The following is a 16,154-nucleotide window of genomic DNA, read 5'->3' as shown; positions in this document are numbered from 1 at the left end:
ACCCGCGCAATCCTAGGCGATAGGCCGCATCGTAACCTGGTAGAACAGGTGAAGCACTCGCAATAGGATATCTGTGTAAGGCTTAGGGAGGGCGTGATAGCGCGATGAGTCTTGAAGTCACGTCTGATGTTCACAGAACGAGCTTTTAGTCGAGCTTGAATTCGTCAACGCTGGGAATGTCTTCGGCCGATGCACCAGTCTTGATAAGCGAGACAAGCTCGTCGGTGGCCTGGCCAGCCTCGGCAATGGCGGTGTAGTTGTACTGGGTGCCGTCGGCGAGGTACAGGACGTCCGGCTGGGCGCAGCCTTCAGTCTCCTCGCCATCGCGGGCCTCCAGTGTCGCACCGCGGATCATCTTCTTGTTGTTAAAGCCGTAGCCGATCCCGCCATAGGGGCCGTTGCTCAGGCAAATGTAGTCGCGGCCACCGCTGTCCTGCTGCGAGCGGATGGAGCCGCAGTTGGGACCGGCGTGGCCACGGCACTGGAGATTCCAGTTGGCCGGGATGGCCCTGAACGAGGCACTGGCGAAGTAGGTACCCGAGTTGACGCTGCAACAAGTGTTGGGATTCCATCCCCTGCAGATGAATCCGCCGCCGCTGGTGCTACAGCCGCCCGCAAACTCGAGGTGCAGGTCGACGGCCGAGGCGGCGGTTGCGAAGAGGCCTGACACAAGGCTGACAATGGCGAAGAACTTCATTTTGCTTGGCAAAGATGGAGAAATGGATCTCTAAAGTGAAGCTGTGCAAATTGCTTGATGCGGGATTGGGCTTTCTGCTGGCAGGCCGAAGATATTGAGGTGGATGGAGATGGAGTCAAGAGTTTCCACAGACAGAGACAGGAGCGAGCCTTTTATACATTTCTGGGAAACTTCCATCACAGAGTCTTGGACATCTGGTAGTCGCATCTCGTCCGCTCGCCCGTCTCGTCTGCTGCTACTATCCTCTGCTGGCTTGTCGTGTAAGTCATTGTTTCCGAAGCTTCAGGGGTTGAAAGCGAGGGTGGATGTGTGTACCAGTTTCCGTTGAATGTGTAAAATGATGCATAATGTTACAATAACATAAGCACGATGTTACAATAACATAAGCACGATGTTGCAATACCATAAGCATGACCTTACAATGCGTTCCTTGGCTAAGGTCGCTGAGGCCGATTGCATTGATCATCTCTCGGTGTAAGTTGACAACATAAAGCTATCGTGGGCGCGGCTCTTGGCGCAGGATTATACTGCAGCTGACGCCTCGGACTCAGGCACCTCGGACTCAGGCACCTCGGACTTAGGCACTCAGACCACACCACCCTCTCAGTTGAGAACAGCTTATGCCTTCCTCGGATCGCTTAGGCTGCTTACATTCGAATTCATTATCCCATGGAGTGCCAACTGACTACAGTACATCTTCGTGAGGGGTAGCAGCAACTCAGGGGTCAATCAAGGCTTTTTTGACCAACCAAAAAGCCTAGTTTATCAGTAGCACCTAGGTGTATCTAGCCTAGCGCTGGATAGGGTTACTTGGAGAGAGGGGGGACTTTGAATTCTCTTTCATACTATTCTCAGTAATAGAGAGATTCATAATTTATTTGAATATTTACTTTTTACTACCTATAATAATAACTACTGGTTCGTCTTTAGCGAACAAACTTCCCAATCTTTCCTCACAAGCAGGGGTCTCGAAAAGACTGCCGAAGATACTTAATAGCATAATCAAATGTTCCTAACTCAAACACCCAAGTATTCAAAATCTAGAGCTGAAAAGCGAGTGGCGGTCGAGGATCTCTACACTCTATGTGTAACCTTGACTTTGCAGGTTTCTCCAAGCGGAGTCAGATGGCATTTAGGCAGCTGAGCGTGCGGCGCAGACGCTCGTCCTCCAGTCGACCCAAAGACCCATTTGCAGGGGTTCTCGCAGCGGCTCGCCTACGCCCGTTTACCCGTTGCCCGAAACCCGCCTTTAGGTAAGGGATCGGCCACACCACTTTGTCCTACAAGCCGGGCGCGCCCGGCGTTCGTAGCTAGATTAATCAAGCCACTTCACGCACTTTCCAATTGCGGCAAGCTTCTGACCAGGGGGGTTGGCCTCAGAACCCTTTGGCCAGCTGCGATTCATAATGATTGCATAAATCTACTCGTTGGGATAGAGATCGAGAGTCTGTTGATGGAACAGGCGTTGGCTCACCACACTCAAGTCTAATTCTTCCTCTACCTCGAAATTGGAAAGAAGCTTGTTAAGGCGTGATTGATCTAGCTATCCCAGTTGTCACACGTCCTGTGCTATACTTGAAGGAATAAAATCAACCTGCTCCCAGTTTAGTAAGAAAAGATTGAAGTGGCGAATTATGGTCTGAGTGAACAACATGTTCTCTCCGGTTACTGCAAGTTCCATTGGTGGAATGCGGTGGATGTTGTAGTCCCATATGCTTGGCCCGAATGAGTGAGAAATTATCGTCCTCAATACTCCTGGGTCTAGACCTCGTTGGAGCTTCCTCTGCAACAGCCTCTTCAATTACAACGAGCGTCCATACTTACGCCCTCTCTCCGTGCGTGGTTGAGCCGTTGTGCGGAGTCTTTCGTATGGAAAGCATTAGGAAGGATACAGTCATGTTTGGCAGTACCACACCGGAGAAAAGTAGTAAATCGTGTGTGTCATACCGTCATGTGATTGCGGGCCACGGGTTGAAGGCAACGAGTGCCGGAAGCGCGAAGTGCCGATAGTGTTCCGGTCGGGCCGCACATCAGCTTCTAAGCGTGAAGCTAAACCCCTATGTCACACCAAACTGCGATGACATGCTGAACCTCGCTTTCGGATTCTGATAGCCAATCCTGATACAACCAACCGGTTTATTCAAATCGAAGAACATCTTGATCGCCCACTCATTTGACTTGCCCACAATCATTCTCGCCACATCGCCTTTCGGTGTTTTCGTTGTTTGTACTGACTCTCGATTTGCCGGGCCATCCGTTGCCTTCGTCTGCAATGAATCCACATACTCAAGTAGTTATAAAAGCTCTCCAGAGTACCCCAGAATCCATATGAAGAAGGACAGAAGAAGCATTCACGTGCGACTATCCTGGTAAAAAGAAAAAAAAAACCACATAATGACCAACATCTTGTTTCAATCATGGCTTTGAACAACCAAGCTATCACCCTAGAGGAGCATGTCATTTTCCCTTCGTTCGGCGATAACTACCCATTTTACAAGAACATATGGGAGATCTATCCCGATCAACAGGCAAGAGCATGGGACCTTGGCTCTCTACGTCTTTCCGATATGAAAGCCGGCGGGATTGCTTTCCAAATTCTATCTCACCTCCCCGGAGTAGCCACGAACCGGCCAGATTTGTGCCGACGCGCGAATGATGAGATGGCAAAGGCCATTCACCAGACTCCTGATCGTTTCGCCGGCTTTGCTGCCCTCCCGATGGGCTTTCCCGACGATGCTGTCACGGAACTCCGACGTGCCGTCAATGATTTGGGGTTTGTGGGCGCGATGGTCGACAATCACCTGGAAGACATGACGCACTATGACGATAGTCGTTTCTGGCCCATTTTCGGAGCCGCGGAAGAGCTGGGCGTCCCAATTTACCTTCATCCTTCACCTCCAAATCCCGAAGTGTTCAAATCGCGTTATCGCGGTCATTACTCCACCATGGCGGAAATAGGTCTCGGCACGGCTTCATGGGGCTGGCATGAAGACGTGGGCTTGCACATTCTGAAGCTCTACCTTGCTGGGGTGTTTGAAAGATTTCCTAAGCTAAAGATCATAATCGGCCACATGGGAGAGCTTTTGCCCATGATGCTTTCCCGAGTTGAGAGTATGCCAGCCTTTCAAGCCATGGCCGACAAGGGATCGAAGTCCATCCAGGATGTGTGGCATGACAACATATGGATCACGACGAGCGGCATTTTCTGTGTCGACACATTCAAAATGCTCAGGCATGTGACGGGGATAGAACATATCCTGTTCAGTGTCGATTATCCGTTCGAATCCAGCAGTAGCGGCAAAAGGTTTCTCACCGAACTTCTCACAACGAACACTTTGACAGAGGATGAGGTGGATATGATATCGCGAACGAATGCTATACGTCTCTTGGGTCTGCCGGAGTCAGCCGGTACTGATCAGCAGGACTAGACGTATTAGAGTATCCCGCCACCTGATACTATACAGGTTCACTGCGCATCACTAGTCTGGCTTACTGCTCCTCGTCACTTTCATTCTAGACTTAGATGGAATGGTATTTTCATAGAGAAATTGATTTATTGCAGCTATTATTAAACTCCTACCGCAATAGCGGGAACACAAGACTCTAAACCAGAACGCATCTCCTGCTCAGTAACGTCCGCATCTTTCTGCTCGGACTTGGTCAGATTGGCTCCACGGACCTCAGCCTGCCCCACGATATGCTGACACTGAGCTTCGGCGTCCACCACGTGAACTAAGACACCCGTTGGCAAGGGATCAGCCTTACCCAGATAGAAGCTGAGGTCCGATGATCTTTCTGCAATGGTGGTCATTGTCTTTGAGTACTCCCTTTCATCAATGCCTATGGGGTCCAACTCGGGTTTCTCGATCCAGGAGAATCCATTGCCCCAGTATGCATAGCGGTTCCCATCAAAGCGCCATTGGTAATCCTCCCAGCGGTCTTCGGCAAGTGACTGCATGTAGTGGAGTGAGCTACCGCACCACAGCGCGCTCACCTTTCCGTTGACATCTTTCTTAACTGTGCGGGGCCAATTAGCTCAACGCTCTCATTAGCTCTCCCCTCACCGGATGAACTCACACCAACTCCGACACGTTCCTGTCCAGACTGCCTGACGCATGAACTCTTGTGTGTGGTTGTCAAAGTCTGTTTGAGCCTCGATGCGTACGTCAAAAGACTTGATGCGTTGTCGAATCATCTTGGTGAGAATGCGAACGAAGTAGTCGCCCGTAGCTTCGATTGGGCCTGGTCCCAACAAGTCAACGCCAGCCAGGTCCGAACATGTGAAGGTTTTGTACTCACCCATGAGACTGCCATTGGATATGGGCGTATTGGGACCCAGGAATATCATGTAGTTGGGAAATCCAGAAACGCCCGTCCCGCAGTAAGAAGTGGGACTCTCAGACCAGACCTCCTGCAAGTTCTTGCCATCTCTACCGATGATCGGGAAGCGCGGTCTGAAGGTTGTGTTGAAGCCGGTGGCTGCAATGAGAACATCCACAGGATACTCAACTCCACCGGCGACTATGCCAGTAGCAGTGATCTTCTCAATACTCTCGAAGACGGGTTCAACGTTTGACTCTTGGAGTGTCAGAAGGTACTGCTCTCCAGGATTAATCCGTCGACAGCCCGCCTCGAACTTGGGAATCAGCCGCTCTTGGAGAGCCACATCGCGGATCAGAGATCTCATGCGGCTTTCAAATCGTTCCCGGAGGTCTCTCTGCTGCGGGCTAGCTTTGAAGAAGGCGTCGAACATGCCATTGAACTGCGCCTCCAACCGCTTCCGATCTTCAAGGTATTCGGCATCGTTTTCTCGGAATCTGGTCTTCTCCCCATCGTCATAAGAGTAGCTTGGCCGGTCAGCCTCCGGTAGAGCGACAGGAGGTGAAATCCAGGACGGTGTGCGGATGAAGAGGGTGACCTTCGTCGCCGTCGGCTGTATCTGAGGTAATAGCTGAACGGCACTGGCCCCAGCACCGATGACGCCAATCCTTTTACCCCTGAGATCCACTGATGAGTCCCAATCGGCGGTGTGAAGAATGGGGCCAGCGAAGGTGTTGATGCCGGTGATGTTTGGCATTTGAAGATTGTTGAGGATACCACCGGCGTTGAATAGGACCTCCGCCTCATAGGTGGAACCATTCTCGACTCTGACAGTCCATGTGCTAGTGTCCTCGGACCATTGGGCGTTGGTGACTTTGGTGCTGAACTTGATGAACCTTTTCAGGTCAAAATGCGTAGCAACACCGTCAAGGTAAGCTTTGATCTCTTGGGACGATGCGTAGCTAGACAAACGTTTCTCAGCATGAAGACTTCGTTTCACTGGTGAGGCATATTCATACAATTTTGACCAGTCGGGGTTGGGTGCGAAGCTGTACTGATAGCAGTGGCTAGGAACATCACACGCGCATCCTGGTTGATGATGAGTAAGATCAAGAACAGTACTGCTTAAAATACGACTTACCGGGATATCTATTTTCGAACCAAGTTCCCCCGAGTTCTGGGGACTTTTCGAGTATTTGGAAATCAACGTATTCTCCAAGGTACTTTCGCAACTTGTAGGCTAGTATCCCCTGGCGTTAGTAAAAGAGAAGAACTTTGATAAATATTGTATTACCCATCAAAATCCCTGATACTCTATGTAGATGGTGTCAGTTACAACGTGACGTGACCCCAGCATTATTAGCAGAACTTACCCCGCGCCAATGATCACGGCACGTATGCGCCGATACGGGACTTTCCTGCGCTCTTGCGGCAGGCCATGAGATCTGCCTCCATGTTGGGTGTTACTGTTCATGATGTCTAGGTGTTTGGCTTCCGTGGGGATTTGAGTGCGGCTGAGAAGGTTACGTTCTTCTCTGCTTTTCTGATGAGGCTTTGAATTTGGTCTGCTCTCTATGGTCATCGGATTGAGAACGACGACTTGGCTCGGTGTTCATCGTCTATCTTTCACGTGCATGGCATTCTCAACTTTGTTCTCTTATCTTACTCTTGATTGCAGCCCTCCGAGTGGACAGGACTTATCTCCCGTAAGTGGGGACGGGGCGGCGTAGGCCGGAGGCGGACCGGGTGGATCCCGGCCGTGCGATAAGCCCTGGCCAACAGGACCTCTTCGCGGCATCGCCGACATCGATACTTTGAGGCCAGCGGCGCAGAGCAGCGTCAACAAGTCTCGGTCTGCTCAAACGATAAGCCAGTCCTTGTTGGAAAAAACTAAGTTGCTCTCGACGGTGCCATGCACCCGGCATACCAATAGGGTGGTCAAGTATTTCTAATATGCTTTTTTGAACTCAGATACTTCTAGTCTAGAGTCAAGCGGTCGTCATGAACCGCGGAATCTATATGCATGCTAAGTCGACGTTACAACTTAGACTGCTCTACGGGTGTCAACTTTCGCAAAGGCGGGCCGCCGCGACTACCATCTCCCAGCTTCAACTCATCCTGACCTTCGGACGCGCGCAACCTCCACTTGTGTCGAAGCTCTTGTGGTGCCTTCTCCTCAAAGCAGTCCGAAATGTACTTGCCCAAAACAGGCAAAAACTTGAAAGCGCTGAGCGTGACACGCGGTTAGCTATTGTCACCAATGGTATTATGTGGGATCACTTACTGTCCTGCTCCTCCAGTAGCGAAGAAGACTCCCTCAATAGACGGGTGATAATCCATGATGAAATCTCCCTCAGGAGTGTCGGAGTACCAGCACAAGCGCCGATTGACCCAAGGCCGTGACGCAAACTCGGGCAACAGCTGCTTTACACCTTCCCTCAGACCTTCATCCGCGTCATCGGGGAGATATCCCGTCGCCGCATTACTGCCATCTCTCTTCGGCGTAGAGATGACCCTCTGAGAACCATCATCGCCAACAGAAACCTCAGTAGCATACCCGTACCCATGACGGGCGAGCTTCAGGATGGGGTTCTTCCCCTTCGTAGGCGGGAAGATGAAGACGCCCGACTCAAAGTTGATCATGACGGGCATATCCTTCAACCTCTCAGCCTCTTCCTCCGTAAGCTGGATGAACCCAACAGGCTGTCCAGACGCAGAGCTGGCGTGAGAAATGGGAATGATGCGATTCGTCCACGCTCCCATCGCCAAGATAACCTTCTCCCCGAGAACCGGCGGGCCCTCAAGAACATTCACCCCAACAACTCTCCCCACCTCAAACTTGAGCGACTTCACTGTCCCCCGTGCTCCCGCGACGAACTGCACTCCAAGCTGGCTACACTCCCCCGCCAACTGCGCAATAGCACCCTTCGCATCAGCCCACCCGCCGCGACGGTTAATACACGCCTGCAGCCCCTCAAAGTCCGCCTTCGCACTCGGATAGTCCTTCAGCACGTCGTTCGCGTCCGCGTAGTTAGTCAGCTCCACGCCGCTCTTCGCCGCGACCTCGCGCGACGCGTTCAGCCACCCGTTGCCCTTGCGGTCCGCGAGCATCACGAACCCGGACTCGTGGTAGTGATCCGAGTACTGCGCGTTCCAGCCCGCGTACGCCTCGCGCGCCATCTGGGAGTAGACGGGGTCGGCGTAGTCGACGCGGATGATGCGCGAGATGTCGACGCTGCTGCCGTCGGGGACGGGGGGCAGGAAGCGGTCGAGGACGGTGATGTGGAGGTAGCCGCGCTTTCGCAGCTCGAGGGCCGTGGAGAGGCCGAAGACGCCGGCGCCGACGATGACGATGGGCGCGTCTTTGGGGGTTCGTTTGGACAGCATCTTGGATGGGTAGTTGTGCTCGTCTGGCGGTTTATTGAGGCGACGGAGAGTGAGAGAAGATGGTGTGGTGTCGAGTTGAGGGAGAGCAGCGCAGAGACAGCTACACGCTGCTGATATTGATCCAGCTGAGGTCCGTGAGCAGGCGGTGAACGTCACACATCAGCTGTTCTTGCGCCGTCATGGAAATCACGAGAATTCCAAGATAGATTGACATGTCCACCGGCTTCGGCGTCGTGTTACTGCATTGTCCAATCGTTTTCTCGTCGATGTCGAGGGCGGACTGTCGCTGGCGTCAAAGTGGGTACGGAACACGGTCCGTACCCACTTACGGGGACCTGCGGACGGGCCACCCCCCGGCAGGGGTCCGGCATGCACGCCGAGACCACCTCGAGCTTCTTATCTCGGAGCCTGTTAGCTTGCAGGACTGGTATATAGCGAGATTCGCATGAAAATGTCGTTTGAAATAGTTTGCTAGCTTGGCCCGTAATAACACACCCTGATCTCATCGCGTAACCGGCTCCATTCATTGCTCAATCCTTGCTCACCTCGTGAACATTTGTCTTAGGCTTTGGTAGCAACGAACAACACCAAGATGAACTGGCTCGGTCTAGGAAAGTCCACCGACACCCCCTCCTCAACTCCTTCAGAACCCCAGTCCGTCCGAGCCCTCCCCGCATCATGGTACCGCTCGCCGGGCATGTACGAGCTAGAGCGCCGCGCCATCTTCTCGAAGCGGTGGCTGCTCGTCTCGCACAAGGCGCGCTTTGTCGAGGCCGGTGACTTTGTGCAAATCACGGAGGCGGGGTTCAACTTCTTCCTCGTCAAGGACCGTAAGGGCGAGATCCGCGGACATCACAACATCTGCCGGCACCGTGCGTATCCGCTTGTGGAGACGGACAGCGGGCACATGAGCGTGCTTGCTTGCAAGTATCATGGTATGTGCGGCCTGTTGAGCACGGGGTCTGATGAATGTGCTAATACGAGGCGCTTCTAAGCTTGGTCGTACGGGTTCGACGGCAAGTTGGCCAAGGCGCCAAAGTACCAGGAGCTCCCGTCCTTCGATAAGACGCAGAACAGTCTGTTCAAGGTCCACGTCCACGTAGACCAGCTGGGCTTCGTCTGGGTTAACCTGGATGCGTCGGAGAAGCCTGGTGTCTCGTGGGAAGAGGTCTTTGCGCAGGTTGACGAACAGCCGCGGCTGCAGAACTTCAAGATGGATGATTACGTGTTTGATCATGCTTGGGAGATGCTTGGTGATTACAACTGGAAGACTTTGGCCGACAATTACAACGAGGTATGTGCGTCTATGCATAACGACGCCAACGACGAGTCTGACAAGAACAATGCAGTGTTACCACTGTCCAACAGGGCACCCTGCCGTTGCCAGCACCACAGACCTGACCAAGTACTGGGTCGAGACGAGGGGCAACTGGATCCAGCACTGGAACGTGGACAAGCCGGATGTCCAGGGCTTAGGCATCTACAGTACATTCTACTACCCCAACGCGTCCATGACTGTCACGTAAGCTCGTACATCCCCAATCACTGACACTCAAACACTAACACCATCACCTTCCTACACCAGACCAGATTTCATGTACATCATGCGCTGCGTCCCCGTCTCCGCCACCCAGACGAAGATGGAGTACGAGGTGTACCGCAACAAGAACTCGACGGAGGAAGAGTTCACCAGCATCTCCGAGTTCTTCAAGCAGGTTCTCCGCGAGGACAAGGACCTCTGCAACGGCGCGCAGAGGAACCTGAACGCGGGCATCTTTGTGAACGGGGAGCTTCACCCGCGGGTGGAGAAGGGGCCGCTGTTCTTCCAGCAAATTACCCGAGATCTCGTGGTTAGTCATAGGCAAAAGGAGGTGAATGACGGCGGTGAGATCTGGCCCGCTACGCCTCGGCACGAGGTCTCGAAGAAGACGGACGAGGATGTGTCTTTTTGCAAGGGGCTTGATTGTATTGCTAGTCCTGAGCGGATGGAAGGGTTGGCTTGGTGATTGAACACATGCGGCACATTATCTTCTGAACTTCAAGATTGTGAATAACCTGCGTATACCAAGAATGAATTTGCATAGCTATGTCCCTAGATTCAACCAATCGTCAATCGCCCGTCCGTAGTCGTTCCCATCAAAGAACCTATTCGCCTGGTCTCCAAACGGCCCAACCCCTTCGAAGAAGATATCCTCAAACGACGGCCCGCCCGTCAAGTCACCCACCTGCGCATCGAGGCCCGCATTCTGCGGCAGATCCACAGGCGGCGGATCTTCGTTGGGCGGCCAGACTGCCGCCTCGTTCGGCATGGCCTTGTGCCCTGATATGCCCGCCGACCCCACGAGGTCGAACTCGGCAGCCCGGTGCTCGGCGGACAGCTCTGCAACGTCAGCCTTGAGCGTCGGCCCGAACATGGACTGGTCCCAGCCGGCGTCGGGGCGGACTGCCTTGTCGTAGATGAGCAGGTCCCATAGAAGTTGACTGTTGATTGAGAAAGACCGGGTCTGAGAGGATCCATCTTGCTGAGCGGGCGACGGTCTCAAGACGATGCTGTCCTGGAGCCTCCTCAGATTATTCGCCTACTCCGCGTCAGCTTGCACACCTCACAGCATCAGCTCACTCACCATGTTGGCAACACAAGGCCATACAGCCCCCATCCTCCTCAAAAATCTCATACACTTCTCAAACCCCGTCTGCGCCTTCCCCCTCAGCAGGTCATCCTGCACAAAGCTATGCTGCAGATGGATCGTCGCCACAATCACCACACAATGTGCCAGCACAGGATCCGACACCTGCACGCCCTTCTTCTCCAGCACATCCACAAAGTAAATCACCCACCCGGCGTTGCGGTTGATCGCCTCGAAGGACTGCTGCATGAAGTACACGGGGATCGTCTGCCGGAAGCTGCGCAGGCGCATGGACAGCAGGAAGGGGTGGTTGAGCAGGCACGGGATCGTCTCGTGCACGAACTGGATGAAGAGGAAGGGCATCCACCAGTGGCGCTGCGCCTGGATCGCCTCCGGGGCGTAGTCGCCGATGCGGTTGCATGCGAAGCGGTACTTGGCCGACGCGCGGCAGTCGATGTCGTGGTGGGACTGCATGACGGTGGAGTAGTCGGAGCGCGAGTCCCACGGTGGCGGGGCGTCGGGGGACACGCGCGAGGCGGCGTAGGCGCGGGCGAGGCGCCAGGTGACGCTGAAGTGGGCGGCGAGGGTGGAGATGTTGTTGTCTGGGGCGGCGTCGTCGAGGTGGGAGAGGGAGGGGGAGGTGCAGGGGGCCAGGCTGAGGGTGTAGCTTGTGTTGTGGAGGGAGGCGGTGGCGGGGACGATGCAGCCTTGCAGGTTCTGGAGGGCGGCGATGCCACGGAGGCAGAGGTTGAGTTCGTGGGCGGTGCGCTGGTTGTGGGAGGGCGGGATGGAGTGGGAGAGGTGGGTTGCGATGCTTAGGTTGAGGCCTGATTGTGTGACGTTGCCGGCTGCGAAGGTGTTAGTACGGAGATGTGGATGAAAGGATGGCGGGGTTGAGTACTCGCGAAGTCGAACATGCTGAGTATACATAGTGATTGTAAGGTTGAGAGCTCAACCCGTCCTTCCGTGACGCGCTCCATTACCATGCGCCTCGCGGACCTTGCCTTGGTGTTTAGCTGCTGTTCGGCATCTGCAGTCAGTGACCCTGGAGGAAACCTAAGCACCAATGCCTGTAATGAGAGGATCAGCTCCGGATCTCGAGTCGTAAGTGAAGTCAAGAAGCTCTCTTCGTGGAAGAGCGTGATGGGTTGGCTGTGACACCATGTTAGGTACAAGCGACCAATTTCATTGAGATGGGTTTCTGTCACAACAGATATGCTGCTGTTCGGGGAAGGTCAGCGAAGCATTCATGTCACTGCGAATAATGAGCTGAAAATACCTGGGGCTCTCATTTGGTGCAGGACGGCTTTCATGCCTGGTAACAGCGACTTCCGTCACTGTACTAGGCTTTGGTGATGGGATGGGGTTTGAGGACGATGGACGCCGAGGTTGAGGGTCAGGACTGTGAGTGAGTCAATACCGGATGGAAGGTGGAACGAGACCAAAGTATCTGACCTAAGATGTTGAATCAATCGATCCATCTTGTCTTCAAGGCTGTTCATTCGATGTTCCTGTGACGTAAAAGCTCAGCTTCACTTCTTCAATCCTGCCAAGCCAACCCTGGTAGTGTACATACCATCTCCCTATTGTGCTTCGTCTGATGCGTATCGACAACTTCGGCGGATGAATTATACACGCATTGCTGGCCAAGTCTCTCGCAATATGAGCATATTGGCCTTTCCCCAGGACATTTCGACTTCTTTTTGCTAGTGCTCTATCGTCAGATCCGCGGCTATGAGGTGCGGGGAGAGTGGCGGGTTGTCCGCACCGGCACGGCTCGCAGGCCTGACGCGCCCGCTTAGCATAGCGAGCTTCGTCCATGGCAGTCGTTGAATGTGATGATTGAGGATGTATCTGTATCAAATTAGATCTAACACTAAAACACACATGCAGCTGACTCACACAGGCTGCAAGCTATGGCTCTTGATTGATGCTGAGGGCGACTGTCATTGTGCCTCACGGCTCAGGCGGGCCAACGGGCATATAATGGCTCTTAGTGCAAGACACCGGATCAAGTATGCTTTCTCTTAATCAGATAAGTCGTTTTGTGTCTTATCAGTACAGCAACTTTCGCGGCCCTCCTGTTGGAGATTGGGAAGGATGTCAGTGTCTGGGGTTGGCTTGGGTCGGTGTCCCCGCAGTTTGCTGAAAAGATAAACGGCGGCCCGGGTGACGCATCCGCGCCGTGGGGAAGACCCACCACTGGAGATAAGGCCTGGGCATTGGAGACTCCCTTTCATTCTCACTAGGTATTTTGCGACTACTCACCAACGGCCGCACAGAATAAATAAGGTTAACGAAGTTAACGTGTAGTAAGTCGAGCTTGAGAAATAATGGTGAGAATGGGTCCTAAAATCAAGGCGAGACCAGTGGGCCTCCCAGGTGCCAGCTGTCAGCCACTGAGTACCACTACCAGAGCTGCCTCGCGTGGCTTCGAACCTTCCACTGTGTTTGGCCTCATCAACGACGCTTCTCAACTCTGAATGGATATCTTGACGCCACCGCAGCAGGCATCCGTTTTGTCTTTATAACCTATTGCTCTGTCACAGAATATCAACAAGAACCCAAGGGGCCGTGGCTCAACGGTAAAGCGCTCCCCCTCCAGAGTCTCAGTCCCCGGACACACTGAAGGTAAGTATCAAGAGACCCTGCCGGGGGAGAGATGGCGTGTTCGATTCACCCCGGCTCCATCACTTTTGTAACCATTAGTCGATGATGTGCTTTCGGCGCCGGGCCGAGGCCCACTCGGCACCCGCTCGGACGGGCCGCTCCGACTCGATCGGGGACTGATACTACCTGGTGTCTCCATTCGCGGGATTGAGGACACCGGGGCCCGTCGAAAGGTAGCTCCGGTTATTCAGTTGATCATAGCCAAGGTGCGGACTTCCGCTGGGCTGAGTGAGCGCTTCCAATGCTCTCGTATCCTATGATAAGTCAGCTCACAGACTCCTGGAACATGAAGCTTTCAAAAATACTTACCTCAATATGGTTCATCTAATCTTTAATCCATCCCAAGCACAGCAACAATAATTGAGCTTTCTCGCCCAAGAACTGAAAATGACATCATGCGCGTTGGACCCCTTTCACCTCACCTCGCATTTGGAGAACTGCAGCAAACGACTGAACTTGGTGCTCCGGCAGACGGAGGCGGACAGGGATGCCCCGCCGTCTCAGTCAGCTCTTCAGCGGTCGTCAGCCAATCAGCAGCCACTGAAAGGGCGCAGCTCACGCGAGAGACAGGCACCCCGCAGTCCCGAGACCGGCGCCCCTCCAAAATAATTCGGGCGGTGCGGGACACTTTCCTGTGCTGCCCTGCACACGAATGACTCCCTACCTACTAAAATTTCGGTGTGTCACGCAACGAGGAGCTCCACCCATCTCTCCACGATTCAAGCATCTTTACCGTCGAGACGCCTCCTCAGAGTCACTCAATTGACTTTCTGCACCTCCGCTGACGCCCGCGATACCCTTCGAATCCCCTCCAAACCCCTCGAACAGACACAATCACCACCATGGCCGCCTTCCCGCCCCCTCCGGTCAACACCATTGACTGGTCCAACGTCGGCTTCAAGGTCCGCGAAGGTGAATACCCCTCCTTACCGGTCCACCCCCCTCCTAGATGACCTCAGCTAACCTCTCTTACCCTCCAGTCAACGGCCACATCGAGTCCACCTACTCCGTCTCGACCGGCCAATGGACCCCCCTCAAGTTCGTCGCGGACCCCTTCATGCGCATCCACGGCATGGCCCCGGCCCTCAACTACGGCCAGCAAGCCTACGAGGGCCTCAAGGCCTTCCGCGCGCCCGGTGACGCCACAATCAACGTCTTCCGCCCGGACAAGAACGCCCTGCGCCTGCAGCACTCCGCCGACGTCGTCTCCATGCCGCGCGTCCCCGAGGCCCTCTTCCTCGACGCCGTCAAGGCCGCCGTCTCCCTCAACGCCGGCTACGTCCCGCCCCACGAGACCGGCGCCGCCATGTACATCCGGCCCCAGCTCTACGGCTCCTCCGCCCAGCTCGGCCTCAACCCGCCCGAGGAGTACATCTTCGCCGTCTTCGTGATCCCCACGGGCGTCTACCACGGCACCCACCCCGTCAACGCGCTCATCCTCGACGACTTTGACCGCGCCGCGCCGAACGGCACCGGACATGCCAAGGTCGGCGGCAACTACGCGCCCGTGCTGCGCTTCAGCGACCGCGCGCGCAATGAGGGCTACGGTATCACGCTGCACCTGGATAGCGTGAAGCACGAGGAGATTGACGAGTTCAGCACGAGCGGCTTCATCGGTGTCAAGAAGGATGGCGAGGATGTTACGCTTGTTGTGCCGGATTCCAAGTGCGTCATTGACAGTGTGACGAGCGACAGCATCCAGCACATTGCCCGCAGCTTCGGCTGGAAGGTTGAGAAGCGCGTCGTAAGTCTTTACCTTTTGCGACTTTATACATGCCCATTATAGGAGCGCTGAGCTAACCAATGACTTTTCACGCATCACAGATCAAGTACAGCGAGCTCCCCACCTTCTCCGAAGTCATGGCCGCCGGCACCGCCGCCGCCCTGGTGCCGATCCGCTCCATCACGCGCCGCGTGGACCCGTCCTCGGCGCAGGCCCTCGCGGGCAAGCAGCACGAGCGCGTCAGCAGCGCCAATGCGGGCGAGGAGACGGTGACGTACATCCCCGCGAGCCAGGAGGACGCGGGCGAGACCTGCCTCAAGCTGTTGTCGACGCTCAAGGGCATCCAGCTGGGCAAGCTCAAGGACGAGTTCGGCTGGAACGTGGCCGTCAGCCAGGCGGACGGCACGGCGGTCGTGGGGGAGCAGAAGACCAACGGCTCGGCGACGACCGTTGACCAGATGGACTAAAGAAGTGTGTGTCTCTGGTTAGGTGAGAAGGGAGGGAGTTTGAGTCCGCTGCCTGGGGGCGTCGGCTGGACTGGACTGGCCCGGAACGGCATGGTCTGGGCTGCGTCGGCGCCGGGGTGGCTTGATTTAAGAGTAAAACAGTAAAAAATGGGAAGACGCGCAGGAGAAGAAGGAGGGAAAAAGCAACGGGCTGGCAGAAAATCTTGTGCATTACCCGTGGTTGTGGGGGGAGGCATGTCTGGCGTCTCGCCGGTTGTTTATAT

General features: G+C 54.7%; 6 protein-coding genes and 1 non-coding gene across 7 annotated transcripts; 3 read left to right on the top strand and 4 right to left on the bottom strand.

Moving 5' to 3' along the window:
* Nucleotides 1-145: 145 nt before the first annotated feature.
* Nucleotides 146-697, bottom strand: COL26b_013836 (uncharacterized protein; the record flags this gene model as incomplete). The annotated part of the gene is made up of 1 exon (XM_053186424.1): nt 146-697. One exon carries the CDS (start codon nt 695-697, stop codon nt 146-148), a length of 552 nt encoding a protein of 183 aa, XP_053029638.1.
* Nucleotides 698-4,265: 3,568 nt separating this feature from the next.
* Nucleotides 4,266-6,472, bottom strand: COL26b_013835 (uncharacterized protein; the record flags this gene model as incomplete). Its single annotated transcript, XM_053186423.1, has 4 exons — nt 4,266-4,714; nt 4,811-4,939; nt 4,997-5,979; nt 6,408-6,472. The coding sequence occupies 4 exons, from the start codon at nt 6,470-6,472 to the stop codon at nt 4,266-4,268; spliced, it is 1,626 nt and encodes a 541-aa protein (XP_053029637.1).
* Nucleotides 6,473-7,054: 582 nt separating this feature from the next.
* Nucleotides 7,055-8,404, bottom strand: COL26b_013834 (uncharacterized protein; the record flags this gene model as incomplete). Its single annotated transcript, XM_053186422.1, has 2 exons — nt 7,055-7,244; nt 7,302-8,404. The coding sequence occupies 2 exons, from the start codon at nt 8,402-8,404 to the stop codon at nt 7,055-7,057; spliced, it is 1,293 nt and encodes a 430-aa protein (XP_053029636.1).
* A 592-nt stretch (nt 8,405-8,996) lies between these two features.
* On the top strand, nt 8,997-10,410 carry COL26b_013833 (uncharacterized protein; the record flags this gene model as incomplete). The annotated part of the gene is made up of 4 exons (XM_053186421.1): nt 8,997-9,339; nt 9,400-9,702; nt 9,773-9,926; nt 9,990-10,410. 4 exons carry the CDS (start codon nt 8,997-8,999, stop codon nt 10,408-10,410), a joined length of 1,221 nt encoding a protein of 406 aa, XP_053029635.1.
* A 78-nt stretch (nt 10,411-10,488) lies between these two features.
* COL26b_013832 (uncharacterized protein) lies at nt 10,489-11,948 on the bottom strand (the record flags this gene model as incomplete). The annotated part of the gene is made up of 3 exons (XM_053186420.1): nt 10,489-10,983; nt 11,029-11,879; nt 11,933-11,948. 3 exons carry the CDS (start codon nt 11,946-11,948, stop codon nt 10,489-10,491), a joined length of 1,362 nt encoding a protein of 453 aa, XP_053029634.1.
* A 1,651-nt stretch (nt 11,949-13,599) lies between these two features.
* Nucleotides 13,600-13,721, top strand: COL26b_013831. Its single transcript has one exon. It is a non-coding gene; the product is annotated as a tRNA-Gly (tRNA).
* An 822-nt stretch (nt 13,722-14,543) lies between these two features.
* Nucleotides 14,544-15,891, top strand: COL26b_013830 (uncharacterized protein; the record flags this gene model as incomplete). Its single annotated transcript, XM_053186419.1, has 3 exons — nt 14,544-14,613; nt 14,682-15,445; nt 15,526-15,891. The coding sequence occupies 3 exons, from the start codon at nt 14,544-14,546 to the stop codon at nt 15,889-15,891; spliced, it is 1,200 nt and encodes a 399-aa protein (XP_053029633.1).
* Between the last annotated feature and the right edge of the window lie 263 nt (nt 15,892-16,154).

The sequence above is a fragment of the Colletotrichum chrysophilum genome, assembly GCF_026319265.1.
Source record: "Colletotrichum chrysophilum strain AFK26 chromosome Unknown scaffold_260, whole genome shotgun sequence".
In the NCBI taxonomy this organism is placed as follows: Eukaryota; Fungi; Ascomycota; class Sordariomycetes; order Glomerellales; family Glomerellaceae; genus Colletotrichum; species Colletotrichum chrysophilum.
The sequence above is the reverse complement of the archived record's forward strand: the minus strand, read 5'-3'. Positions and strand labels throughout refer to the sequence as shown.